General features: G+C 43.4%; 1 protein-coding gene across 3 annotated transcripts in view; it reads right to left on the bottom strand.

The window, feature by feature from the left end:
* Positions 1-448: 448 nt before the first annotated feature.
* igf1rb (insulin-like growth factor 1b receptor) overlaps positions 449-26,834 on the bottom strand; it is a 44,814-nt gene continuing 18,428 nt past the window's right edge. Inside the window, exons 3-22 of one of the 3 annotated variants that reach the window (XR_015110682.1) lie at positions 20,770-21,073; positions 19,344-19,480; positions 17,883-18,027; positions 16,421-16,629; positions 16,208-16,334; positions 15,703-15,938; positions 14,231-14,398; positions 13,931-14,138; positions 12,033-12,337; positions 11,470-11,603; positions 10,267-10,426; positions 10,044-10,143; positions 9,305-9,375; positions 8,973-9,202; positions 8,786-8,893; positions 8,289-8,451; positions 7,589-7,718; positions 7,342-7,476; positions 1,101-6,184; positions 449-993 (exon numbers count right to left, since the gene is read on the bottom strand). Coding sequence is in view for 2 of the 3 variants with exons in the window: in XM_086190151.1 (XP_086046277.1) it covers positions 5,668-6,184; positions 7,342-7,476; positions 7,589-7,718; positions 8,289-8,451; positions 8,786-8,893; positions 8,973-9,202; positions 9,305-9,375; positions 10,044-10,143; positions 10,267-10,426; positions 11,470-11,603; positions 12,033-12,337; positions 13,931-14,138; positions 14,231-14,398; positions 15,703-15,938; positions 16,208-16,334; positions 16,421-16,629; positions 17,883-18,027; positions 19,344-19,480; positions 20,770-21,073 (3,587 nt within the window). In the remaining variant the exon portion in view is untranslated. Of the gene's footprint in view, positions 6,185-7,341; positions 7,477-7,588; positions 7,719-8,288; positions 8,452-8,785; positions 8,894-8,972; positions 9,203-9,304; positions 9,376-10,043; positions 10,144-10,266; positions 10,427-11,469; positions 11,604-12,032; positions 12,338-13,930; positions 14,139-14,230; positions 14,399-15,702; positions 15,939-16,207; positions 16,335-16,420; positions 16,630-17,882; positions 18,028-19,343; positions 19,481-20,769; positions 21,074-26,834 lie in introns of all 3 variants that reach the window. The other 2 variants (XM_086190151.1, XM_086190164.1) reach the window with 2 other exon arrangements.

Below are 26,834 nucleotides of genomic sequence, written 5' to 3'. Positions count from 1 at the left end.
CTTAGCATTTGTTATCCATCAAAACGTGTCAAATTTGGATTTACAAAGCTCCCGACGTCCCTTTTTAACCTCCGTTGAGTGTCAACTCAGATCATAAACCTGACCTTGAACTCCACGCAGATTTTCTCCCCGTTTTACCGCGTATGAAGTGAAACCCATCAAGACAAGCGGCGACATGATTTGCATACATTTTTATTTATCTTAAATCTCATGTAGAAAAAAAAAAGAATCAGAGAAACAGACATTCTCTTTTCCTTCAGCCAATCATTTCCCCCAGTATAAAGAATATATTGATAACAGGAAAATTCCTTACAACAGCATATACAAAATGAAACCAAAATGAAACCTCATTCTAACATTTCAATAGAAACACAAGAGTTGGAAGGCTATGGAAAAATGTACACGCATCAAAAATCTTGGTAACAAATTGGCCATTGTTGTAAAAAAAAAAAAAAAAAAAAAGAAGAAGAAAAGAACAAAAAGAAGAAGAAGAGGAAAAAAAAAAAGAGACAATTTTTATGTCCACTCCGTGAGGCCTTCCGCGGAGGCAAAAATCAGACCACAAACACAAGACAGAGCCTGAAACCAGGATCCTGCCTCGTTAGCGGACAAAGAAGACGCGTGGAAGGAGACGAATGATTCTCATTGGATGATGGTCGCCATGGCAACATGTCTAGGCACAAGGAACGGCGCCAAAGTACAATAAGGGCAGTAAAGAACCTCAAGAGTATTCAGTTTCCAAACATATGAAGTAAAATACAAAACATCATAAACCGGCTCCTTGGTGACCAGAGGTGTTTCCATAGCAACTAGATCATTAGCTCACTTACATGTCTTTGAACAATCAAAGGGGCTTAAAGGGAAACAGATGTTGTTAACCAATGAATGACTTCAACCTGGTGCTCCACATGGCGTCACTCATTAATGCCTCCAGAGCACATTCGTACCGTTTGAAGTATGTGAGAACGCAGGTCACCTGACCGCTCCTTCAGTCTGGGCGAGGAAGGAGCAGTGAAACCCATCAGTTAAAAGGTTCAGCAGAACAAACAGAGGTGGAACGTATCTGGAACCCGACACGCTAGCAGCAGTAATTCACGTACCCTGCGTTCCAAGTGTCAACAGCACGCATCGACTCCACTTCTCGAGTGCCACTGGAACGCGATACTTTAATAGTGTTTCACACGAGCAGCAGACAACTGTCGGTCCTGATTGAACGCCGGCTCCGCTCCTGTTGTGACCGCAGTGTCGCAGGTCACACGCGGATATCGGACCTTTTTTTTCCTTTCCCGACACTTCCTGGTAGTACCGAGGGTATAAAGGGCTCCAGGTAGATCAGCAGTACACTCAACACATGGAAGAAAGTTACAATTTAAGCCCCCCCCCCTCAAAAAAAAATACGTGGACTCCCTCTCCCGCTCTCGAAAGGGTTGTTTCACATTAACAGCTGTTCTGAGGGTACTTCCAGAACCTCCTCAAACATTTCGGCTCAACGCGATTCTCACGCGGCCCCGGACCCCATCCAAGATGATGTTAGCGGGAAATCTGTGTGAGACGGGAAAATGACATCGTTGTAAGATCTGGAGCTGCAACGACCAATTAACGGCCAATTAACTGCTTCAGTCCCCTTTCAAGCAAAGAAGCCCAACATTTGCTTCGCTATGGAAGGATTCGCTGAGGATGATCGTCAGCGGCGGCGCAGGCATGACAAGCATCTTTACTCTTGCTGTTCTGCTATAGAACATAGAATCGCATCACGTTCTTGTCCATTTCGGCGTGTATTCTAGGAGTGCGGTCATGGACATGTGGAGAACAGTGCTGTCAAACAACCCTCGGGATGTTGCAACGATTACCCGTCTCTTATTTCGCGACAACTGTGATTAGGCTCCCATCACTGCGAGTGTCGGTGCCGTAGTAGCAGAGGAGTGAGCAGACGACCCCTCACGGCAGCCCTGCAACCTCCTCAACAGCTCCCCCTGCAGCACAGAGCCGGAACCACGCGCCGGGGTCCTGGACTCCAGGCAAAATTACCCATCACAACCCCTTTAAAAAGAGAGGGGCAAAGCTTCGGCCAATCACCGACGGCAAAGTTTGTAAACAATAAATGCAGGAGCGTGAACTCTTCCCTCTGTGTCTGTTTCTCTGCTAATTCCCCCTAATTAATCAGTGATTATCTGCACGCCAGAAAGGGATGCTCCTCATCAATAATCTGGTTCCCTCTCTCTTTTCTCTTTTCTTTCCCCCATTACGTTTCTTCTCCTTCACGACGGTTTGTGGTTTGAATTTCGCCACATTAATCAGCACTCGGTTAGCTTACGGACGAACAACAGAGACGTGATGTTGAGTCTTTCCGTACACGTATAAAGATTGAAAAAAAAACAAACAAAAAAAACAACAACAGCGACAACAACGACAAAAACAGAACAAAACAGTGAGGTAGATGGATGGTAGAACGAGTAACAATAACCTTCCCCCAGAGTAGCAAAAGGAACACAGACATTAAAAAAAAAAGAAGGAAAAAAACAAAACAAAAAACTTGCTGGGGAATTTGTACAGTGATTTACAGTTCACAAAAAACAACATAAATAATCAAGAAACATCTGGGCTGTGAATCCAGATGTAACTTTTTGAGGTGAATGAGCCTTTAAAGTCTGTTCTACCTGGTCCCCTCTGATCGTGCTCGTCGTCACGTTTCGGTCTAAACCCCAAAAACTAACGCGTCCGTCCAAAATTCCGATTTTTGAATTTTCTTTTCTTTTCTTTTTTTCTTCAAATGACGTTCAGGGGCAAACAGAAGGGCCAAAAAAAAATCAGCAACTTTAGTGTCATGAAACCTGCATTATGTTAAAAAAAAAAAAAAGTATCAACGCCGTCAGATGATTTCACCCATTTAGCAACCAAACATTTCTTTAGCAAACGACAAGTGGAAGAAAACCAAATAGTGTGGATTGTTACAGCAGCAAATGGAAAACCTCACTTGAATTAAAAAAAAAAAAAAAAAAAATTGGACTCGCTGAAATGGAAGTTACCCCCCCAGTCAGGTGGATGCACTTTTCTTTAGGAAATAAGGCTTGCTGCTACATTTCACAAATTACATTGACATTGTACTTGGAGCCAGTGTTACTACACTGCACAAATACGGAGCCCAAAAACTGTCCAAAGGGTACAAAGTTATCAATAAATATCTAAATAATTAAAATGAAGCATGGACATAATTTTGAAGCTTTTCCTTCAAGGAATTGGTTGAAAAAAAAAAAAAAAGACATAAAAATCACGAATTGTATTTTTCCATCTCCAGTTTGCATAAATGAGAAACACCACCGGCAGAGCCAGGATGCTACAAAGCTACAGCTAACTTTGATCACACAACTACAGCCGTCAGTGAGCGCGATGCTATCCCTCCGTCGTGAAAATAATCCGTGCACTCTGTGCCGTCTTCTTCTGGACATTTATTAGCAGCATGTGGTTTCATGTCTCCCTTCTCATATTAGCTACACTCGCTAAGTCTGTTAGCATTACCATGCTAGCTTACTTCAGCAGACGTGTAGTTGTGTGGCTTGATTTTTGAAGTCATCCGCAGGTGGGTGGCTACTCACGAATGCTGATGCTAAACGCGTTGAGCCATGAAAACTGTGGCGTGAGGAAAGTAGCGACTGCTTGGTAGCAGACGGATATAAAATAGTCCCAAAACAACAGAAGAAAAGTTCGGTGGCTAAACAACAACGACGACGACAACAAAAAGGATTTTGTTTTTAAACCATGGGATGAAGTTAAAATTATCAGGCTTTAGATTTCTTTTTAATGCTCCATTTGAAATTATTTGACAAAACAATTGATTTTTCCAGTTAAATTTTACGAGATAGCGTTAAATTATTAGTCAGTATTGGGGCTCCGTACGAGGACCTTTTCAGAAGTGACTGCAACACTTTCTGTTTTCAAACCGTTTTAACAAATACTGATTTTGTCTAAATGACCAAAGAAATTGAAACAACAGAGTCAGAGGGACAGAATCGGACAGAGGTCAACAAACACACCAGGCTGGATGTCTCTGGGTATGACAGCACACACACACAGAAAAGGAAAGTAGAAAAAAGATTGAACTTTTTTTAACCTGAGATTGAGTTGGTACTCAGCAGTGGCGCCTGACCTTTGTCATCTGAGGATGATGATGGTGGAGGGTGTCGAGTCCAAACCCTCCAGGACAGAAGTGGTGGCGTCCCGAGCAGAGAAGAGGACAAAGATGGTCTTCAGCACCATCGTGGACCTCTCGTCGGATAGGACGGGGGAACGTACCGGTGTTTCAAAACACAAGGCAAACTGTCGGAACTTTTTACGCAAACACAAAAATGAAACCAGCTCAAAAACACTTTTTCACAATATTAAAAAAAAAAAAAAAAAAAATGGAGTGTAGTGGAAACGCTCGTGGATCCAACCTGAAGGAGTTTATCTCTTTTATATATATATAGATTTCAATTATATTACAACCACAAGAGAAATAAGGAATAGCAGCTTCTTTCTGTACATGTCTCCAACTGTATAAAAGGTAAAAAGTGACACAACAACTGATTTGTACATAAATGCTCTGCCCATGGAGAGATGTAAATGTTGGAGACTAATGACTAGTCTAAAAAAATGTTTGTATACAAGAATGACGCCTCTGAACATGAAGCAAACCCAGACTGAGTTATAGATCTAGTGTTCTTGTCCTCCTCAAGCTCGCCCCTCCTCGGTCTTTTGCACTGAGGGGTCGTTTTTTGTTGTTGTTGTTGTTGTTGTTTTGTGTTTTTTTGTTGTTGTTTTTTTTTTTTTTTGCTTCGTTGTCGTCTGCTTTTGGCGGTTGAACCCCTGTGAAACAGCACTTTGTGACAAGTTGTGGCTCAGATAGTTTAAGGTCTATGATGTCTTCTCTACCCTCTCAACAGACATCTGTGTGATCGTCTGCTGACCAGATCAAAGTAGGTATCAGAGGACAGCAGCAGATGAAGACTGTGGGACCGCAGAGGGAACGTCAAAGTGCTATTTTTTGCTTCCATATTTAGGGTGAGGGAGAGCAGGCCAGAACTGCAGCAGAATTCAACATGGAGGACAATTTTGGCAACACATTTGGCAGATTTGACGTCTCTGGTTGGTTGTTTCATCTGACGATACGCCGACACCCGGCCTGCAGAGCGCCTACACGCCGCCTTCTCATAAGTGCTTCTTCATAAGATATGCTTGACAGTTTCACCGTAATGCCCGCCCGACAGCCACCAAAAACGCCGGCCATTTATGAAGGCCGACACATTTCCTCCACCCATTTAATACATTTAAAAAAGTAACAAACAACAATTTATAAAACACGTTCAGCCACAGAGAGAGAGATGAAGACCTCACGCATAAAGATTTTTCTCTCTTTTGCCATGGTTTTTGTTTTCTGGTCAGCAAGGGTGGCGTCACGTCAGACAGCCAGCTGATAGAAACCAAAAGAAGAATATGAAAAAGTGTGGAGGTACAGCAGGTCATGAGCCACTGAACAGTTTGTCTCCTCCTTCCCACGAGTCTCTGCTCCTCTCTGTGAGACCGCGCCCAGCTGCTGTGTTTTGTTATGTTGTTTGTTGTTTTGTTTTTTTTTTTTAAAAAGATCCCATCCGCCGACACGGCAGGTTTGCATTCTGGTGGACGTTTGTCTGATCAGCAGGCTGAGGACTGAGGGAGGGGCATAGCGCGTTCATTTTTGCGTCCTCCATTCATGTGTGCGTATGGTGGCAGTTCATCCAGCGAAGGTCGCATTGAGCCTGTGCCCAGGCCTGACCCAGCTGCAAGCCCCGCCCCCGACAGCCCATTGGCTGCCTGCTGGCCAGAGGGCTGTTTGTCCATTGCAGCTGTCGATGTACAGGGAGAGGAGGGTGAGCTGGGGGCTAGTGAGGGGGCAGGTGGAGCCCCTGAGCTCGGGGAGGGCGGGGTCTGTAGTGGAGTTGGGGCTTGCTGTGGTTGGGTGGACGAGGGGGGGTCCAAAGGAACGTCGTCTGTGTTTTCCATCTTGTCCAGGTGGAGCTGCGGAGCGTCGGCCGGCTTGTTATCAGCGCTGTAGAAGAAACTAACCTCGCTGAACGACGGCTCCAGCTCATCCTTTATGCTGCTGATGATCTCCACAAAGGACGGGCGCATCTTGGGGTTGTACTGCCAACACATTCGCATCAGCTCAAACCTGTGTACACACACACACACACACACACACACACACACACACACACACACACACACACACACACACACACACACACACACAGGTTACTCAGTCTGCATCAACAACATGTCCTCCTGTAGTAATGACTACCCAGAGGACCTGTGCGCTCCTACCAACAGCCCAATATTTACTTTTGCCAAATGTTTGCTTTCTGTTGCTAAAATGGCTGCATGTAACCCCGACGTCTTGTTTATGAAGTACGGAGCTCCTGGCAACACAGCAAATAAGCCTATTTCTCAAAACAGAGTAAGACGGACAGGCCTGTCAATATCAAACTACCAATTTCACTGAAATTACTATTAAATTAAAGCCGCTCAGGGATTTGAATTTGTCACCAGAAATGTACTTCTATCCATAAACATTTGCTTTTGAAAGTGAGCCATTCTCAGTATCAACACAACAAACTCTGCGGCAGCTTCACATTTGTTCTCCTCATGACTTCATCATCTGATGCACCCTCAGATGTTCGGTTGTGGGTGGCCACAAATGTCTGCCACGCTCTCAAGTCTTTGGAAATGGATTCACACGGGCTGTTTTAAATTTAGAACAAAGGCATCACGGAGAACAACAAGAGAACACAGTGACAAACAGACAAGCTGTGAATGGAGTTAGTGTTGTTCTATGGGAATCCCAAAAACCACAGGTCAAAGAGCTGCAGAACTGCCCCACTCCAGGGAACTCAGACATTTTTTTGCAATTTAACCACTGAAGTGGAGTGAAAATGGCAGATGTACAAAGTAAAGGCTGCGATGTAGGCGTGTAGCTCGAATCTTGTCCAACAGCTTAATGACTTGGCTGCATTCAATTAATGTTGCAGACATTAAAATGTTGTCACTGGTGGTTCCTCAGAAAGGTATGAATTGGCAGTGTGTGTGTGTGTGTGTTGGTGGGGGGCGGGGGATATATAGATGCTTCATGACACCAGTAAATATCAGCCAATACAGTTGTAAAACATCAGAATACCAGATACTGGCAAAATAAAACCAAAAAAAAAACCCAAAGCAAAACTGTGCATTGAATTGAATTGTAAAGTGGGCTGCCCCTGCTGTGTGTGTGTGTGTGTGTGTGTGTGTGTGTGTGTGTGTGTGTGTGTGTGTGTGTGTGTGTGTGTTTCTTACAGCATGTCAGGGCAGTTCTGTGGTTTCTCCAACAGTCCTCCCTCCATGACAAACCGGAGCACCTGCTCATTAGACAGGCCCTGGTACGGCTGCTCTGCCAGAGTTGCGATCTCCCACAACACAACCCCGAATGACCTGCAGAGAGAGACGGAGGTTAACTTGGTGTTCCTACCACAGTATTGACGCTAGCGTGCTTTTTGAAGCAGAATACAACGTGAATGACTCAACCACGTATGGTGCTGCTTACCAGACGTCGGAGTTTGTGGTGAACACGCCGTCCTTCAGAGATTCAGGAGACATCCAGCGGACAGGAAGCAAACCTTTGCCACCTTTGCGGTAGTAATCTGTCTCATAGATGTCTCTGGTCATGCCGAAGTCTACAGTTTGTGGAGAAAAAAAAAAGGCATTTGGAGTTACGTTGATTAGTCCGATATTTCAAACATTAATCTGCAAAAAATTTTAACAGTCAGTTAACTGTTTTAAACATCTGGTGCTGATTTGGTGTCACCAAGTCACATGACAAGGAAACTACTGGGAAAAAAAATCCTTCAACCCCTTCTGAGGTACTGTGTTGAACAGAATGAGGCAGTGTGACTTTGAGACTGAACATAACGCCTTGCTCAACTGTGGACATGATTCCTCTACACGTCATCACGAAACTTAAAGAGCTTGAATATCTAAAATTGTTTAAACTTCACGTCCTGTCTGAGTGTTTGATCGGATGAGCGGCAGACAAGAGTCCCTCCCAAATGTTGGCAGCAGATCTTTGGACATGAACATGTTGACACAGCAACAGTACTGCCTCTAGAGGGGGCTCATCGCTGTGATGAATTATGATGATATGCTACTCCACTAGCCCAACACTGGCCAAACTGCCATTTCTTTTCCAGTTACCGAGTATGCTTCCAACTCTGAGAGCGACCTCTGACCTCCTAACCATCCTTTACCTCCGATCTTAACAGTGAAGTCCTCGGCCACCATGCAGTTCCTGGCTGCCAGATCTCTGTGAACAAACTTGTTGGCGTTGAGGTACGCCATGCCGTCAGCGATCTGTCCGGCCATCTGAAGCATCTTCTTCAGAGGAGGGAGAGACAAGCTGGACCACTGCTGCTGGAGACGCCGAGAGAAAGACGAAGGAGAATGAGTTCTCAGAGGAAGAGCCTTGATCGACATTCACTGGCTGATCCACAGGTTGTTATTCTACACTGTGGTATGGAGTAAATTTTGTATCAATATTGTGCAACTAGAAAGAAAAGACTATTTAAAAAAACTGATTTGTATTTTTGTTTTAAAATTCATATTTTCTCTTTTCCCTTCTAAGGGGCGCAAACCACTTTCGTGTCTCATGAAAAAGCTTTCTTGGATCTTTATGCCCCTCACCCGTCATGTGATGCACTGAGGACCAGTTCTAAACTTCATGCATGAGCTGAGAGTCAGGCAGTACCTCTTTAGGACGGAGGGAGCGTAAATAACTCTTCAGGTCTCCTCGTGTCATCAGCTCCATAATGACGAGGGTGGGCTGGCCCTGAGAGACCACTCCCAGGAGACGAACCTGCAGCAGCACAGTGCATCCTACTGAGTCTTCGACTTACACGCACCAGAACAAAGACCAGCAGGTGTTGTCTACCTACCACGTGGTGACAGTTGAACTCCTTCATCACAGAGGCTTCATTGAGAAACTCGATCCGCTCCCTCATGCTGGCTGACTCGTTTACTGTCTTGATAGCGACGCGGGTTTCGGGTTCATCTTTGACCACGCCCTTTGCCAGGCCCTCGTAAACCATGCCGAATGAGCCCTGACCGAGCTCACGGCTCAGGGAGATCTTCTCTCTGGCAACCTCCCACTCATCTGGTACATACACTGCACAGAACAAATAAATAGTTAATGGGACCTTTGCACGTACTTCTGACAACGGCGAGTCTTTCAGTGCATGGACTGCATCATCATCCTATTCACACTCACTTTCAGCTGCACTGAAGTATTCTGGGTTGACCGAGGCGTACAAGACCCCATTTCCAAGCCGATCGCTGTTCCTGGCCAACAAAAATCAACAAACAAAAATCAACAACAAAAATGTTTACAAACATGCAGATGAGATATCGAAAAGAACACCCACGAACTATTCCAGGTGAAAACCCATGAGGAGCGACACAAGAGAGTGAGCTGAGCTGAGAAAACGAGCAAAGCCATAATTTTATTCATGAAAGAACACTTCCACAACTGACTGCATGTCTGTATATCAAACTGTGCTGTCCCTATTAATACTTTTCAATAATTGTGAAGGATTGCAACATTTTTGTTGCGGCTGACTTTGTTTCAGTTGTATTTACTTAGGATACTTGATGCTGTTAAAATGGCAACTACATCGTTTATCATTTCATCAGTCAATTCATGAAGCAAATGACAGTTAAAAAACCTATCATGACAGGCCTGCTCATTTGAATATATCTTTTTTTTTTTTTTATTTGATTTAACAACAGCTCATCTTTAAACTGTAGTGTTATAGTTTTAAAAAAAAAGAACCTGTTTTTCTAAGGCTAAATTATTTGCGCTCAACTATTTACTTAAGATATTCGACACCCTGTCTTTGTTTTATTTTCCACATATTTAAAGCTGCTGCACACTTTTATTACCACATTTAAAAGGCTAATGAAGCAACTGCTGTGCTACCTTCAGAAAACTAAAATTCACAGAAACACACCTCTTCCTGTTGAGGACAACCAGGATCGCAGCCAAGAAGCAGATTAGCAGGATGATGGCGATGGGGACAAATATCATAGCATAGAGGACGTTTTCATATCCTGTTGGGTCAAACACTTTCATTAGTAAACCTTTAGCAAATTACTTCCAACACCTATACACAGTTTTAAAGATACCAAGCAGTATTTGGGGCTTGATGACACCTGAGTGTGTGCGTGTCTTACGTTCAGCCACGTAGAGATCCAGAGTGTGTGTCCAGGATCCGTTACCAGCCAACGACGTGGCTCTCACCCTGACGGAGTAGTTTCCTGGACTGAGGTTGGACAAACGAACTCCCCGCTGGGTCTGATACATCTGACCAGAGACACACTCGTGCTTCTCAGTCTAACACACACACACACACACACACACACACACACACACCAACTTCAATTGGACTTGGAATACAGTCTACAAGTGTCTGGAATATCATTCTTCCAAAAAATTATTCCCTCATTTGGTGTTTCGATGATGGCAGCAGAGAGCAGCGCTCATCTCATTCTGGCCAGATCTCCCACAGGTGCTCCCGGTGACTGTCAAGGCCACGTTCTACAATGCACATCCTTTTCATATGCACCAAACCATCCAATGACCCTCTGTACCAAGGTTATCTGCATTCCCTTCTCTTTTCCTTTAATTTGTCACTCTTCTATGTGCAGTGGGAAAACAGCAGTGAGAACCTGCAGTTTTCACATTAGAGAGCCAGATCGTCCTGTGCACATACGGTCCCACACGTTGTTATCACTGAGGGCTCATCGTGTCAGATGGTGGGATTTCTTTCTCCAAAAAAAAAATTCAAAAAACACAAGAGTCAACGCATCTCTAATATACTTTGGAATAGTGTCATGATATTAATCGCCTTGATATCCTGGGATGAATAACAATGAAATATGAGATTAAATTACTTGTATTTAGTTGTATTTCGGGGGAAGGGATACAACAAATGCATGTGTTGTATTGGACTCATGATATGCATGAACACTGCAACGAAGGATCTTTATCTTTAAATTCATTAACATCTCAGCTCAAATGATTTAAAGCAGAATCCATCAATTTCAGTAAAGGTCTTTCAGCTCAGCTGTACTTGCAGGACTGAGTTGTCCAACTATTTTTCCGCACTTTCAAAGGTGGTCAAAGCTGCTGTCAACACTGGGATTGTTGGCTGTGCAATATCCTCTCTGTAGGTTCCTCGTGCCTTTCGGCGATCATAAACACTTACTCTTACGATTAGCGGGCACTTAAGTGAAATTCAAATATTGAGGTTTACAGATTAATTACAGGCGTTACCTTTCCCCGCACTACTTTCTGAATAACGAAAAGTTCTGAATCTATCCTCTGGCTTGCCACGCATACTGGAGGAGCCGGTAGGCATGCGAATGCTGTCGTACCTCAGCGGCCAGTTTAAACTTGATCTCATACATGAGGATGAGCCCGTTAGGGTGAGGTGGCTCTGGCCAGCGCAGGAACACCCAGTCTTCATGGCCCTCCCAGGTCACAGGGCCAGGTATGTCATCTGCCTTTTCTGGAAGACAGATAACCACACAAGACACAGGTGGAATTCCTTCTGAATACAACCAATCCAAGTACAAACCTCACTGCTCACAACTCTAAAGCTAACTTAAGCATTTCTGCAGTCAGCCAACAATGCTAATTTGTGAGTTGCTACTTGACATCACAAGCTCTGTCCTGGTGGCAAGACAAAGTTTTTACACACTTACAGCCTGAATATTAAGAATCACTCACTTTCACTGATGTGAAAAACACCAAATTTACAGTGAATGTGCAGTCTGGTACATTTTCCAGCGGGTGCAAGTCTCATCCATAAAATGAAAACATCAAAAATCAGTTAAGCATACACAACCTGATGGCCTAATGGAGCACATGCTTCTGCTTGTCCACTTATCCTAAAAGTTAAACAATGACAAATATACGTGAGCACTTCTCCACTGACCTGCCGGTTTGGTTCTGGAGAAGACAAACTCCGCAGCGCTGCAGCGTTGGACCTGGCGATTGCAAGCATGTACGTCGATCCGATAAACCGTAAATGGCTGCAGGCCAAAGATCTGCAGTTCACGCTCTGTCACAGATTGTTCCATGAACTCAAACTCGTGGTCTACTGGCTCCGGGTCAGCAGTGCTGCTGTTACCAGCGGCTTGGAGAGGAGGGACAGTGCTGCTGTTGGTGTGAAGCCTGTTACGGCGGGAGTGAGTAGAGTTGGCGATGCCGAACAGATCTCTGCGGCGACGATCTGGTGGCCTGGACATGAGAGGAAGGTAAAGTGGATGAATGGATGGTAAGAGGGATGGAAGACAAGATACAGAACCGGTTAAGATGGGGAAAATTTGAATTTGGTGCATACATGCGAGTTAAATTTTAAACTTTGATGAAAACCGTTGTTGGAAATGTTGAAGCACCACTGAAAACACTGTGGTAAACCTGAAGGGACATCTTTAGCTTGTGCCTGTGTGCTTTGTTTGCTCCGAAGCCATTCTGGATCCATGCTGATCCCAGACCCACTGGAAACCCTTCCTTAAACAAACTTTCAACATATGAATCTCTTGGTTTTTTAATTGCGATCTGGCCCAAATGTTAGCCTCTGGGATAAAACTTGGTGGGCATATTCTAAACAGAATCACTGAACAGCTCCAAGGATAAAAACAAACTTAAGAATACGCCAGTAAAGCATGTGTACTTTGTTTGATGACACTTGGCAGAATAGATTACAAATAGATCTTTTTTTTTTTAATTATAAAAAAAAAGACAACAGCAAAAGAAGAGTGGATCAACTTCAGCTGCTAATAATCACAAATGCAGAATCCAGTTTACAACGTGACCTGATACACATGTGGGTTCATACGCTATTGAGGTCTGAGGTGAACTGAAGGGAAAAAATACAAATAAGTGCGTCCATTCCTTCTTCCCCTTCATTTTCATATGTGTAAAGACAAAAAAAAAAAATCAGAGAAAAACTGACACGGATGTCGGAAAAGGAGTCGACCTGCTGCGTTGTGCTTCAGAGAAATATAAAGACCGTACACCTCATTCCTCTGGAGGTTACTGAATTGGTTTAGTGAGTTACAAAACATAAGAATAAAAATGCCAAAACATGCGGTAAATCACGGTGTTGATGTTTCTCTATTTAAAGTGACAGAACACAATCAATTGTCTGCCTACAAAGATATCGTTGATTTTCAGCCTCGGTTGGACAATGATAAACTTTCAATTACTTAAAGAAAAAAAATCATGCTTTGAATTTGTGGCTGCCAGGCACACGTTAGCATACATGCTAGGCTAACGTTACAGATGATACAACAGAGGGAGACCAGCAGCAAGTGATTTAAAAAAAACAAACACAAACAAAAAAACAGTATTTTGAAAGCCATCTGGTCACATTTCGGGTTTTATGAACTTGCTTTGAGAATGAGTTGGACAATGCGCACACTGTGAGTGTACAATATGCCAGACATGTTAGCCATTCTCACCCTCAGCTAACATCTGCAATCGTAACACAAACAGCAAGGTCTGACAAGAATTGGAGTAATGGAGTCACTAGCTGGTCGAGTAGCCAGCACCTGGTATTCACGGACTAATATGTAACAATAAGAGCAAAACGCACTAATGAGGACAAACAGATTTTATTGCTTGTGCTGCAAACGACAGCTTTTAATCTGTCATATGTTGCTATTCAGATTTTTTTTCAGCATTCCAAGTAGAAAAGGGAATTGACAACATCATTAATCAAGGTGGCCCGAATCACAAAATGCATATGAACAGAACAGAAGACTTTTTAGCTGACATAAAAAAAAACTCCAGCGCTAGACAGCTAAGGAATGATGATGAGCTTCCTACCTTGGTGTAAAAATTGAGTTATGGAGGAAGTTTTCAAAGACTTTTCTATAAGAGGCGTAAGCAGCCTCAGCCTCCAGGTCTTCCACTGATTTGGGGCAGGGGCAGCAAGGGCCTTTATCTGTCCCATCAGGATCTGGCTTTGTGGGTTTGGTGTCATCTTCCTGGTCCCCCACCCCGATGGCGGCAATCCTTATTGGGATCTTCAACTCTGGACGGGGAGAGTAAGGTGTTGCATGATCCAGTGTGTCCTGTGTGGACTGTGTGGAGGTAATGGTGAGAGGTTTTGAATGTGTGCGATACCTTTGGAGCAATAATTGTGCTGGTAAAGTTCTCGGTCTTCTGCTTGTTGCTGCCATCTCACCAGGTAGTAGGTTTGGTTCCCATTAGCTGAGACGGGGGGAGACCAACGGACCACCAGCTGGGTAGAGGAGTTGGAGTAGGCTCGCACATCCTGAGGCATGGAGGGCGCTGAGAGAGAGAGAGAGAGAGAGAGAGAGAGAGAGAGAGAGAGAGAGAGAGAGAGAGAAGGAGAGGGAGTAAGAGATAATAATTATTTCCTTCTCATTTTCATCACTCAATAGCTCCTTCATGAATCTGGATTCTGAAAATTTTCTATACTGGCTGGGGTACAGTCTGCCTCTGCAGATGCAATTCTCACTGCCCTACTACATCTTTACCGTGCAGCTGGATTTGCTTTTCCGACAACAGGCTGCAACCATTTTATGTAATTACATCGTAGTTTTTGTAAATCTGTTCTTCCAATCTCCTTGGGTTACAGCTGTGCTCATTTAAAAATCTCCATCTTCTTCCAAAATGTTTCAATAAAATACGGTGATAGTATCACGGTGAAACTACACACAAATTAAGGAATGACCTCTGAAACTCCTACACGTGACGAAGTATCTGTTCAGGAAATATCCTTCACTGCTGGTGTCATCACGGCGAGGCTTGGACAAAGATCAAAAAGAAGAGAAAAACCTCTACGCCATTCACTTAGGGTTGGTTTTCTTTGAACACTGGTCCAATAAATAGAAGAAGGCTGCACACACACTTGCACTTACTTGTCGGTTACAAGCACAATTTAAGTCGGGTTACATGATTTCAAAATACAAAGCCTCTTAATGGGAAATCAGGAGCACTTCTGATGAACCGAAAGTAAAATACTGTGCCAGAAATTATATAAATATCCAATGTTTCAGGTTTCGGGCTGGACTGAAATAACCTAATGATGTTTCTGCAGAGGAAAAAGCCACGTTATGACAGTCTAGAGAACGACGCATTAGATTATGCTGTGTGGAATTTGCTTCAGCTCATCTAGTCATATTGTTTTAGTTTGTGCTTTAAAACAATCTGTTTAATATTTATCAGTTTTATTTTATTTGCATTTATCTATTCTATTTAAACTGGAGAGATGCACGCTAGTGGAGATCTACAGCGCTATTGGAAATCTACTGCGCTTCAACAAAGAGAAGAAACCGAGGTGCACAGTGCCTGCCCGACAGAAGGCTGTGTATCTTAAAATCATGCAGCTCTACTTAAACTGTTCTTGCGACGAATTTCTCTGGAAACATTCAGCCTTTGCTCTGTGGGAGAAAGCTGACGTTAAAAAAAAAATGTATTAAGAAGACAGCTGTGTGGAGTCCTCTTCTCTATGCCAGAGCAGTCTCACTGTGCCGTAGCACATCTCTATCATTCAAAATGAACTGTAGTATTTGCATCTACTATGAAAAAGTCCCCCTGAGCTCTACCACGCAAATAATGGGGATTTTTACCTGAAGGGCTGGTGCGGATGTAGACCACCTTGCTTTTTGCACTCGGCACTTGCTTGTCCTCCAGCATGAGGGTGATAGCCTTCACAAAGATGGCATACTGTGTCCAAGGCTTCAGGTTCGACAGCAGAACTCCAGGGTCCGTGTCCTTGTCCTGCCTCAGCTCAACATCCACCATGTTCCAGCTGTTGGAGCCACAGCCGTCCTGTCCCTCAAACTCCGTGATGTTCTGGAACGGCCTGAAAGGAAGACAGCACTTTACTCATGATAAAAAACAAACCCTAAACTGGAGAGGAAACATCCGATTCATTCGTTTTATTTTGTGCTCTGTGTATTTTAAGTGCGACGAACGTGATAGTGGGGTTGTAATGACTCGCTGTTTTTGCCTTTAAACTAACTGATTGATATGCTGGGGACTTCAGTTCCACTTTTATCACTGTTGGGATCAGTGGTGCTCTGCCTGAGCAGGGAGACAGCTCATGGCTGGGGCTAATCTGAAGAAACTTACGCCTCCTTGTAGTAGACGATAAAGCTGATGAGGTCTCTGTAGTCAGGAGGACGGTAGCGCTGCCAGGTCAGTTTGATCCTTGTACTGCTGGTGCTGTTGGACTTGAACCTCAGGATGGTACTTTCACCTGTGGAAGTGAGCGAGTACTTAAATACACCGCCGTTAACCCTGTTTACTTCGTGCAGTACTTCTTGTTTAAAAGGGTCCACTTACAGCTGGCTCTGTCACCGTTGTTTCGGAAATCACCCTGATCAAAGCGGCCCTGAATACCCGTCTTTTCCCACATCTTGCGGATCTCGGACATGCAGAGCTTAGGGTTCGCCCTGAAGAACAGCTTTCCATTCTTGATGGTGAGGTTGTGCTGTTTCCAGTCCCAAAGATACTGGAGCTGCTGGTTGTCAAATGCCGAGAAGGCATACATGCTAAAGGGAGGAAGCCAAAGAGTATGCCTGAATGATAGTCCACAATGTGCTTCTTCATTCAATGTACGTTAGTTTATTATGCGAGTTGTGACAGATAGTAAGTTATGTTTCCAACAGGGACAAGGCTCACATTTCCAGTGCAGGATGGAAAACGGCACAATAAGGTTTCAGACACAGGGGGAATGTATAAACCCCCCGTATATGCAGAGTCTTCCACACTCAACTGGCCCACTAGAAAACTGCCTTTGAAGGCCCAAAACAGCAGCTTGATGGTGAGATAAAATGGTGCTAAGATCTTAAGTTCCCTGCAAGTAAATATGATTTCAGTTTTGTTTCAGTGATTATATGAAAAAAACAAAAACAAAAACAAGGGTTGCTCTTTTGTCAAATTACAAAAATAATACGTAAATTAAATATATAAATGATTTTTTTTTTTTTTCGGGGAGAGGAGAGGAGAGTTGAGAAGAGAGTTTGGTAACACCCAGACATCCAGGAATGATTGCAATGCAATGTGGACCTTGGGACAGTGACATTCCTGTGAACTCAAGGAGAAACGGGGAGGAGGAAGCGAAGGCCTTGTTGTGACCCTGACAGAATCTTTCCTTGACTGTGGCAAGTTATGCCGCATTCAAGGACTTATTAAAAAGGTCACATCTGCTCCATTTAGCATGAGTCAGTATATTAGCATTTTTGGTCAAAAACAAAAGACTCTGCTTTTTAAGCTTAAGTGAGGATATTACTGTTACCAACCCTGCATAATACTCTCCAGTCTGCATGCTCACAGTCAAAACATCGGCTAATGACGCGAGGCCTTTCTTTTTCTCTCTCCACTCTGCCAACAGCTCGGTGAAGACCTCAACCAGCCATATTAAGACACTAATGTCTCACATCTACTCTGCTTGGTTACTCTGACAACTCTCACAACAGGCAAGTCAAGAATAAAAACCGACCGACAAGTGTGATGGAGTGTGTGAGATGCACAGTGTGTCGCCAAGCAGAAACAAAACAGACTTGTCTCAAAAGTCCACACTGTCTCCAGCCCACTGAAGGAGCGTTTCAGCTCTTTTCAACAACTACTATTTATCAGGATTCTCTATAGCAGAATATGAAGAAAGAGAACACAGGAGGGAAATTAGCTCACCATACAGGAACATCACTCTTGAGTTCAATTGATGCGAGAGCTATGAGCTGTTGGGACATAAAATTGTTTTGTTTTTTTTTGTTTTTTAAAGGGTGTTTGTGTGTGGTCTTACTCATCCAGAAGGTCTTCCCCATCGATGTATCTGAGGCTGCGGAGGAAGGCCAGGGAGCTCAGTGTGTGTGAGTGTCTGATCCGCACGTAACCAGTCACTCTCTGGATCAAACCTGTAAAACTCTCCAGCTCTGCCACCATGTTATCTGAACATGCAAAAGACACACCAGTTAGAAAACCACATCTCCTAAATCCAAGAGTGTAAGCTCTAGGGCTGAACGATTTATTGTTTTCTGATCGAAATCATGATTTTAGAAAACGTGACCATGTGATCGTCAAAGCCTCAGTTTTTAGCAACGCTCCTGACTGACCCAGGATCTGTTGTGCCCGCTGTTTACACATACACGCCGTCTCTCTACCATCCCGTTGAGCTCACCAATCAGAGGCGACATGCTGCTCGTGGACAGGTCAAGCTAACCAATCAGCATTAACCTACTCCTCGTGTTGTGAAATGGCGTCAGCGGAAGCAGGAGTGGAGTTGGAGGATTTAATCCCCAAGAAAAGCAATACAGCGGCCATTTGGGAGTATTTCGGATATGAGGCAGCCGACGTGCACCAGAAACAGCTCCTGTGCAAAGCCTGTCGCGCTAAAGTTGCAACATCAGGCGGAAACACGACCAACTTATACCGACACTTGAAAAATCACCACCGGCATTTGCATGAGGAGTGCATGACGAAAAAGTCGGGTGAAAAGTCGAGTGAAAATGACGCTCAGGCCCATTGTAGCAAGCAGACTACAACTGCAGCCTCCTTTGCCAGACAGCGGGAGATAATGACAGCCGTAACACACTTCATCGCCAGAGACATGGTGCCTGTTAACACGGTCACAAAAGAGGGATTCAAAAACCTCCTCTGTACGATGGACAGGAAACACGTAAATGTTACTGTTCACACAGAGAATATTGCACGAAAGCTCGATTTAAAGAAAATCGTAAATCAAATTAAAATCACAATTTCTGCCAGAAAAATCGTGATCAGATCTTTTCCTAAAATCGTTCAGCCCTAGTGCGCGCTCCCTTTATTAAGAGCTAAGCTTAGCAACGTCTTGATCATAGTTCCACTTGTTTTTATAATCCACGCTCACTTCCCTCTCTTTTGCCCTTTTTCCAAATAACACAATTCATATTTTTGATTATTTTGAAATGATGGTGCTCTGAGATTTTCCGAACATCTTAGGGACACTGGCCTTAACTTATCCTGACATCCCTCTGCACTGTACAACTGTTACCTAATCATTGGAACCACAGCAAGTCCAACGGTGGTGTTGAGAAACATTTGAAATCGTAACGCTTTTCAGGGATCGGCTGTTAAAAGAGTGGACACAATCTTTGGGTCTGAAACCAGTGCTGGAACATCGCTAATGGCAAGCAGGGGGCAAAACCGATGGTTGCAAAAACAGGTCAGATGTCTCGAAGAACACGGCTAAACTTCTCACTTGGCTGATGTATAAGGCAGAACTTACGGCCTCTGCGGATGTTGATATGCAGGTTGCCTTTGATAACAGTGCAGCCTTTCAGCGACTGAGCGGCATCCATGGAGTCAATGACCTTCTCCTCACATACTTTATCACACAGACCATCACAAGCTTTACAGAGCGTACTGGAGGGAGACAAGGAGAGATACAGAGGAGACAGTAAATATACAGTGTGATCTCATTGGTGTACATTCATTCTCTAAACTCACTGACCTTTAATTTTTATTTCCATCCTTGAGAGATTTCACGCCAACATTCCACTGTAAATGACGTCAAGATCAAACCAGCCACTATTATTTTACAAAATAATTAGGGGTTTATAATGGGATTCGAGATGTTCTGACTATCACTATATTGTAGCTATAGTGTTATTTTTCGATTTTTTTGCCCAGATTAAACTTTAGAATGGAAACTAATAGCAAACAGTAATGTACGCGGCCATGTACGCGGGACGAGGTGACTGCTGAAGCAGAATGCTTCCCTATACTCAACTGAAGCTGCTACACTGCCCGCAGGCGCCACCCACGTAACAAATCTTCATTTTTTTGAGCATCTGGTGTTTCTTTAATCTGTTAAGCTACAACATGACGTAAAAAAATTCCAAACAACAGGGCACTTGGAGAGAAAATATACCTTCACCATGGTGATACGTTATGTCTGGATCCAGTTCTGGATCAGTCCCGATTGATCGTTCCTGAACCTCAAGTGATACTTCATCCCAAAAAAATGTGTATTTTGTTTTTCCACGGGAGCACCAAGCTGGCACATTCCACTAACTGGTTCACTGTAGTGGAGGACCAGGAGGGTTACAATTAGGCAGTTAGTTAGTTTGTTCACTTCAAATCAAAAGACTTTGTGGATTATGGAGCATATGGCTGGATAAAGAAGACATGAAGGAAATGTCTTTATGAGCTCCACACACCTAACTCGTGAGTACTTGAAGGCCAAAATACACTTTTAGGATGAAGTATTCCTTAAGTTCTACCTTCCAATCGAATTTCCTCAACCTCCATCCTCACTGTATCCTGCTTCCCGCCAGTTAAGCCACCACCATGACCTCCTTGGAAAAGCTAATAGCACAGAATCATGTAACAAAAAAAAACAATCGCATTGTGTTTAGATTAAATAAGATCAACGTGTAACCACGATCCTGTAGTGACCGTGATCAGTGTGCACTTAGTATAGTGACGCAGTGATGTCTTGTGGAAAAATACTGGTGGTGTTGACAGCAGGAGTATACTGGTTAATATCTTCTCTAAGAACTCTTCAGAGAATACATCTGGCACGCAGCTGCACGCTAAACAGGCAGAGTTGCCTGACGTAATGGGCCGCATTCATGCTCTGTGTACTCAAAGCTTACGAGTACCTCCGCACCACGGAACCATTTCCGCCTTCCTCGATGTGGCCAGCTCACCTGTTGTGTTCGTCCCGCGTGTACCCGGACGGACATTCAGGCATGCACTCTCCATCGTGGATGATGAAGCTGTCAAAGTCGGGGAGGTGGACTTTGGAGCACAGCTCCGCGCTGATGCAGCGCCAGCCCTCGAACTTGTAGGTACCGGGAGGGCAGTCTGCCACACAGCGTCCTTGGTGGTAGTAATGTACACATGCAGCACAGGATGTGTCACTGTCTGGGACTGTGCAGCTGCCCAGACACTGAGGGTGGCAGCACTCGCCGGCTGCAGTGCACGCTCGCTGTGCACACTTCTCCGGGCATTCTGGTGGGAAGACAGAGAGACAGAGGACATTTCATACCATTTCAGGATGTTATTATAATCATACCCATTTGACATGAATGTGTATGTGAGGATCCTCATTCATTCAGGTTATCGTTTACCAGACTAGGTTCTGCAAGAATTCATCCTAGTCCAGCTGGTGTTCTAAGGCACTACAGGACAGGGGGTTCACCTGAGTGATTTTAACTGATCACATGAGGAGGGCAGCGCTGTGGGTAGGAAAGTAATGTAGCAACGGCAGAGGAGGTGTAGCTCCAATCTTTAAACCCACTCTACTACAACCAACTTAATAATTTAGAGGGATTTTTGTTGGAATAATATGATCGAATTCTTCATTACCTCAATCAGAAATCAAGTGGGTCGAGGACTGAGGCTCGACCGTCTCAGACCACACACACCTTTTCTGGTTATATCCAGATATGTTCAGGCTTTTTTTTTTTTTAGGAAAACATGGGCCAATTAGTCTCAAATACTCCAGACATGAGACTTGTTTTCTGTGCTCTTATTACATTTCTGTTTCTTGGACACATTCCTATTCAGCGACTATATTTTTTTTGGAAATACGGCCCTTTTCATTAACATAATCTACAATACGCTATAAACTATAACCACTCCATGACGATGACCTTTACCCAAAGGGAGAAGGGGGATAAAGTCTTGGGAAATGGGATTACAATAATCACATTGACAAATTACAATCTTTGCTTCTCTGTTAGTTTGGTTTCTTTGCTCATTACAAATAGCACCTAAAGTTGCTCTTTTTTTATTAACCATTCTGTAAATGCTATATCATATTACTCACACGGGGGAGGATGAGATTATCTGAATATCTGATGCCTGAGCGGTTCGTCAGGTTAATCAGAATCTATCGTAGCCATTAGGCTGCCGGGACACGCAATGATGTATTTATCTTCAACAAAAAAACAAAGTGTAAGAGTGACAGATGTGGTTTCACAAGGATTTATGTGCTGGATCTCTTCTTGTTATTGGAGTCATGTTGTCACTGTGTGGTTGCCAGGCAACAAGTGGAGACTCCAGTAAGTGACTGCATGTGGCAGGGAATAGTCAGGCACATAACATTAAAAACCACAACGTAGCATTTTTACACTTTGCTTTTCAAATGACTAAATTAAAAGGGTAGAATTTGTTAATTAGTGAATAAGAAAATACATTCCCCAAAAAGTTGAACTACACCTTTATAGGTTTTCTACGATGTCTTTTTGTTGTTATCTGTCGAGTGACGTTTTATTTGAAGAGAAATTTTAAGTTTTCAACATTTTCGTGGTAAACCAAATGTCAGCAGTGAGCAACAGGATGCAGTTTTATTGTGATGGACCAATGATTTGAATTTAATAGCTGGAATATTTCAAAAGGGCTACAAAAACACCAAACAACAAAACATCCCCGCCGCAATAAAGGGTCATTTTCCTATTTCAGCAAATATCGGAGACCAACAACAGCAAAAACATTCATATCCACTCAGTTTTCAGCATGATATTAGAGTCTGGCATGACGCTACTGGCAGCAATCCTGGACAAATGATTTGCATTTACTGGAAACTGACGAATACCACACATGAAGACATACACACACCATCCCTGAGCCCTGCTGAGAGCTTTTAAGAACCCCCTCAGAAAAAGGCACCCATGAAAAGAGTTTGCTGGCTGGATCAATTACACCCAACAACTTTGAATGTGTTTCTGCTTTCCAAAATTGTAAATTCAGCAAAGGAAACCATATTAAAACTGTCAGAGGTTTTGTCAAACACATCTGTGTGCTGGGTGGGTTGTAGTGCTGTCTAAGATGATTCCAGATCCAGAGATAAAAGCCCGCTCCGCTCCGGGCTTTCCACTGAGCAGCGCTACAAATAACTCTTCCAGTTGCTGAGGGTTTCCTCCAAATAAGAGGATATTTAACTGATGACAGGTTTAACAGACTGAGGGGCTCTCGGAGGAAAAGACAGCATAAAACCTACAGACAGGTGGCAAATTAAAAAGGAAAAAACTTAGATAAAAGAGTGTAGAAACACACGCACAAGAGAGGGGTCAGGATTACGATGTGAATGATATGCTATGGCCTTTGCAGTCACATGACCTCAACCCACCTTACCACCTGTCCTGTGAGAGATTTGGGACTGTGGCTACAAACATTCCATGCAGGTAACCCAGTGTCCCTGGCCCTTTGTAGTCACACAAACAGTTTTTTTTTTTTTTTTTAAATGAACAGCAAGAACCCGTCTGCTAAATGGACTTGTCAGGTCTACTGAAGCACTGCACGCCAGCCTGCACAATTGCTGCTGAAACTGTTCAAATTTCAGGTATTCACATTCTTACATCATCACAAAAGAAAAACAATGCAATTATTATTCGAAACAGACATGAACAAATGCTGCAGAAGTATATTCATTTACAAAAATATAGTGTTGTTGCTACTTATTTAATTTACTTTGTACAACAATATCATTCAATTTACTAAAATCCACTCGGGAAATACCACCTCACATTTCATGGGTAAAACACACAGCAGCGACAACTACAGAACCTGCCCAGAATGCCAAGGCCAGTCTGGGACTGACTGAAGTGTATAAATACTGCAGGGATTCGATTCCCTCCCACATTATCCAGGTACATTATTCTAACATGGAAAAATTCAATTTTAGTTGGCCTAATTTGTCTATTTAAAGCCCAAATTTAGTTCATTCTTGACTTCTTGTAACATCATATGACCTTTTGACTGTTTAGAGACTTATTGGCTTGGCAACTTCTTAAAATATATCAGTGCCTGACCAAGTAGAGACATTTAAGGTACATCAAACTTAAAGACCTTAGCCAGATCTTGTAGGGGACTTTGTTAGTTTTATAAAACTAACCAGAAGTCTACAAGTTAAATGTAAATAGTTAAGCTGCTCAATTTTAGCTGCCGCAAACTTCCAAATCAAAGTATCCAGCCTGCTCCTAGTAGTACCTGATGGAATGAACACAGCAGCGCACCGAGAACCCGATCACGTCAAACAGAGTCTACGGAGAGGAACCTCAACAGTTGACCCAACAGTAACACTATTTTAGAGAAAGAGAAATCAGACACAACATGATGAACGTGTAACTGTTATTTCTATCATGTCATCCACTTATGTTGGTGTGTGAGTGTGTGTGCGTGTGTGTGTGTGTGTGGGGGGGGGGGTGGGGGTTTAATAAAACACACAGTGAGTGGGAAATGATGTGTGTTGTTTAAATGACGCTGAGTGACGCGGCACTGAAACACGCGCCAACATGTTGCCTCCACCAGCTCTGTTAAACAAAGAGGTAGCAAAACAAGGTGAAGTTACAGGGAAAATATGTGCCATTATTTGGACGCTGAGTGATAAAACACTGATGCATGTTTCCTCTACCGGCTCCTTCAAAGATCCTGAAGACATCGGGCAGAGAGCCCTTCTCTTGTTTATATTCCAGTGATGTATCCATAATGACTGCAGAATAAATGGTACTGGCAGCATATGTGAGGCTTGAACTTCATGTTGCCTCCCAGTTTTTTTCTTTCAACAAAATCTGTTAGTCATCTAAGTATCAGTGTTTGGGTTTTTTTCACTTCATTGTGCATTTTTTATCTCCTCATTGATTTCTCAGCAATTACCGCAGAATTTATCTCTCATAGTGTTGAAATGTTTTTGTTTTGTCTTCCCCCCCCCCAGATACATAATGGTTTCAGTTGTGGATTGGGGACTATTTGCCTTGGCGGAGGGCTATGAACTAGTTTTGCTGCGTTCACAATAGAATTCTGATGCAAAAAAAAAAAAAAAAACACACAAAAAAAAGAGCTGACTGCTGACAGGAAAGCTGTTTGAAATAAAAACAGATGTCAAATGAGCAAGATGTCATTGCCCAGTCCAAACACATAAGACAAAGAGGTTCCTCCCCTCCGCCTGATGCTCCATCTTTCAAAACTTCAGCTCAAAACATAAGGAAGTGTGTTTTTCCGGACACGGGGTGTAGCTTTGCATATAAATGGGAGGGACATGAGGACAGAATTGTGGCTACCAATATCTGAGTGAACTCGCTGAGAGGTTTCAGGCCGACCTACGCCTGCTGTATGTGTTAATGGTGTGCAAACCATGCACATGTACTGGTTATGTACCCGAATGAAGACAGAAGCACAATGACCAAATTATCCACAGTGAGAATTTCTTGTGGGCATGATGCTGTTTCGACCAAAGTTCTTCAAATCAATGTGAACACATTTAATAACATAGTCTATTTTTTTTATTTAATATTTCAAGTATCTTGTAACTCTTGCTACAGTGTAATACTGTTATTATTGATTCCTGCGAGAGATTTTTTTTTCAGTTTTAAAAATTAAATACTTTTTTTTGTCTAGAGAAAACCCAGTTCCCTCGAAGACATTTTCAGATATTTGAAATATTTTTCAGAAAAATAGAAATGCACATCATGTGACACGTGCATTTAACACGCCTGCAAGTGCAGAAGATTTACTTTAACCTGAATAGCTGTTTTCACAAAAACATTTGTTTTCACAAAAACAGGAGTACTCTTTCAGTACAGTGGTACAAAGCCCATCAGCCAACACTGTTCATCCTCACAAGTGTCAAAGCTAATCCAGCACATATGCTGCGGATATCGACACCTACAACACCAACAGCAAACCAAATATCAATTACAGTGCAGGTGGCTACGTTTAATGCTGAAACCACAAAGTGACAGTTTTCTAGTGTCCCATTTAAAACCAATTCTCTTCATCAATTGGGGACCATGAGATGACCTTCCAGCCTGCCTCCTGACAGACACAAAGCCAATCAGAAACTTCAGACTGTGTGGTCCCACCAGCCATTCAAGCAGGCTGTTTGTGCTCAGCAGGAGGGAACCAGTGCGGCATTTCTCTGGCACAGAATGTTCTTTCTCCAAACACCCCCCCACCCACCCCACCCCAAACACACACACCCACACACCGTCTCACTCTCTGACCTCTGCAATAGGGTGATGGGAGCAGTGCTGGAAAGGTGTAATGTTAAAATGTGATAATGCACAGCCTCAGGCCTCTCAAAAACTAGAGGGGAATGAGTGGAAGAAGTGTTTCCGTAACCTCGGAGACACTAGCTCACCAAGAAAGGCTGCACACTGGTGGAGGGAAAGGATGGATACAGGTTTTGTAAGTCAAGATTCCACTGGGTGCCGGCAATAAAAATGATCGCAGCCTCTGCATTGAGTTGATGCAGAGGTGCATTACTATGGGAGGGTACAGGGGAGTAGGAGAGAGAGGAAGGTAGAGGTGTATGTGTATAGGATCAGAAAGCAGAGGAAGGACTGGAAGAGGAGTTGGGGAAGGAAGAGGACACAGATAAGGAGGACGTGGTGGAAGAAGACGATCCAAAAAACACTATTATGTCATGATAACATTTCGCTTTTTGGCATAGCCACCAGTTGGGGGAGCCAGACAACACAAACAAATGCTGGTATGCAGAATTAAGCTGTTGGTGCACTGAGAACAGCATCCACTAATTTATGATTTGTGACCATACTTTGGTAGGCAACCCTGAATCAATTTAAAGCAAGACTTACATTTAAAAGCATGCAGATCCATCACACTGCGCATCAGAGACCTCGTCTCTGCGGTGTTTCGTAATGTTACAATATGCTGGCTTGGGTTTGTTGCCGTGATAATAAAGGCGCTGAAACTAACCACTCGCTGTTTCACCTCAGCTCATCTAATACATGATGGATGTCCATGACAC

Source organism: Aulostomus chinensis, chromosome 2, assembly GCF_037954235.1.
Source record: "Aulostomus chinensis isolate RoL2024-O1b breed Wild chromosome 2, RoL_Achi_v1.0, whole genome shotgun sequence".
NCBI classification, from domain to species: domain Eukaryota; kingdom Metazoa; phylum Chordata; class Actinopteri; order Syngnathiformes; family Aulostomidae; genus Aulostomus; species Aulostomus chinensis.
Note: the sequence above shows the minus strand (reverse complement) of the source record. Positions and strands in the feature narration are given on the sequence as shown.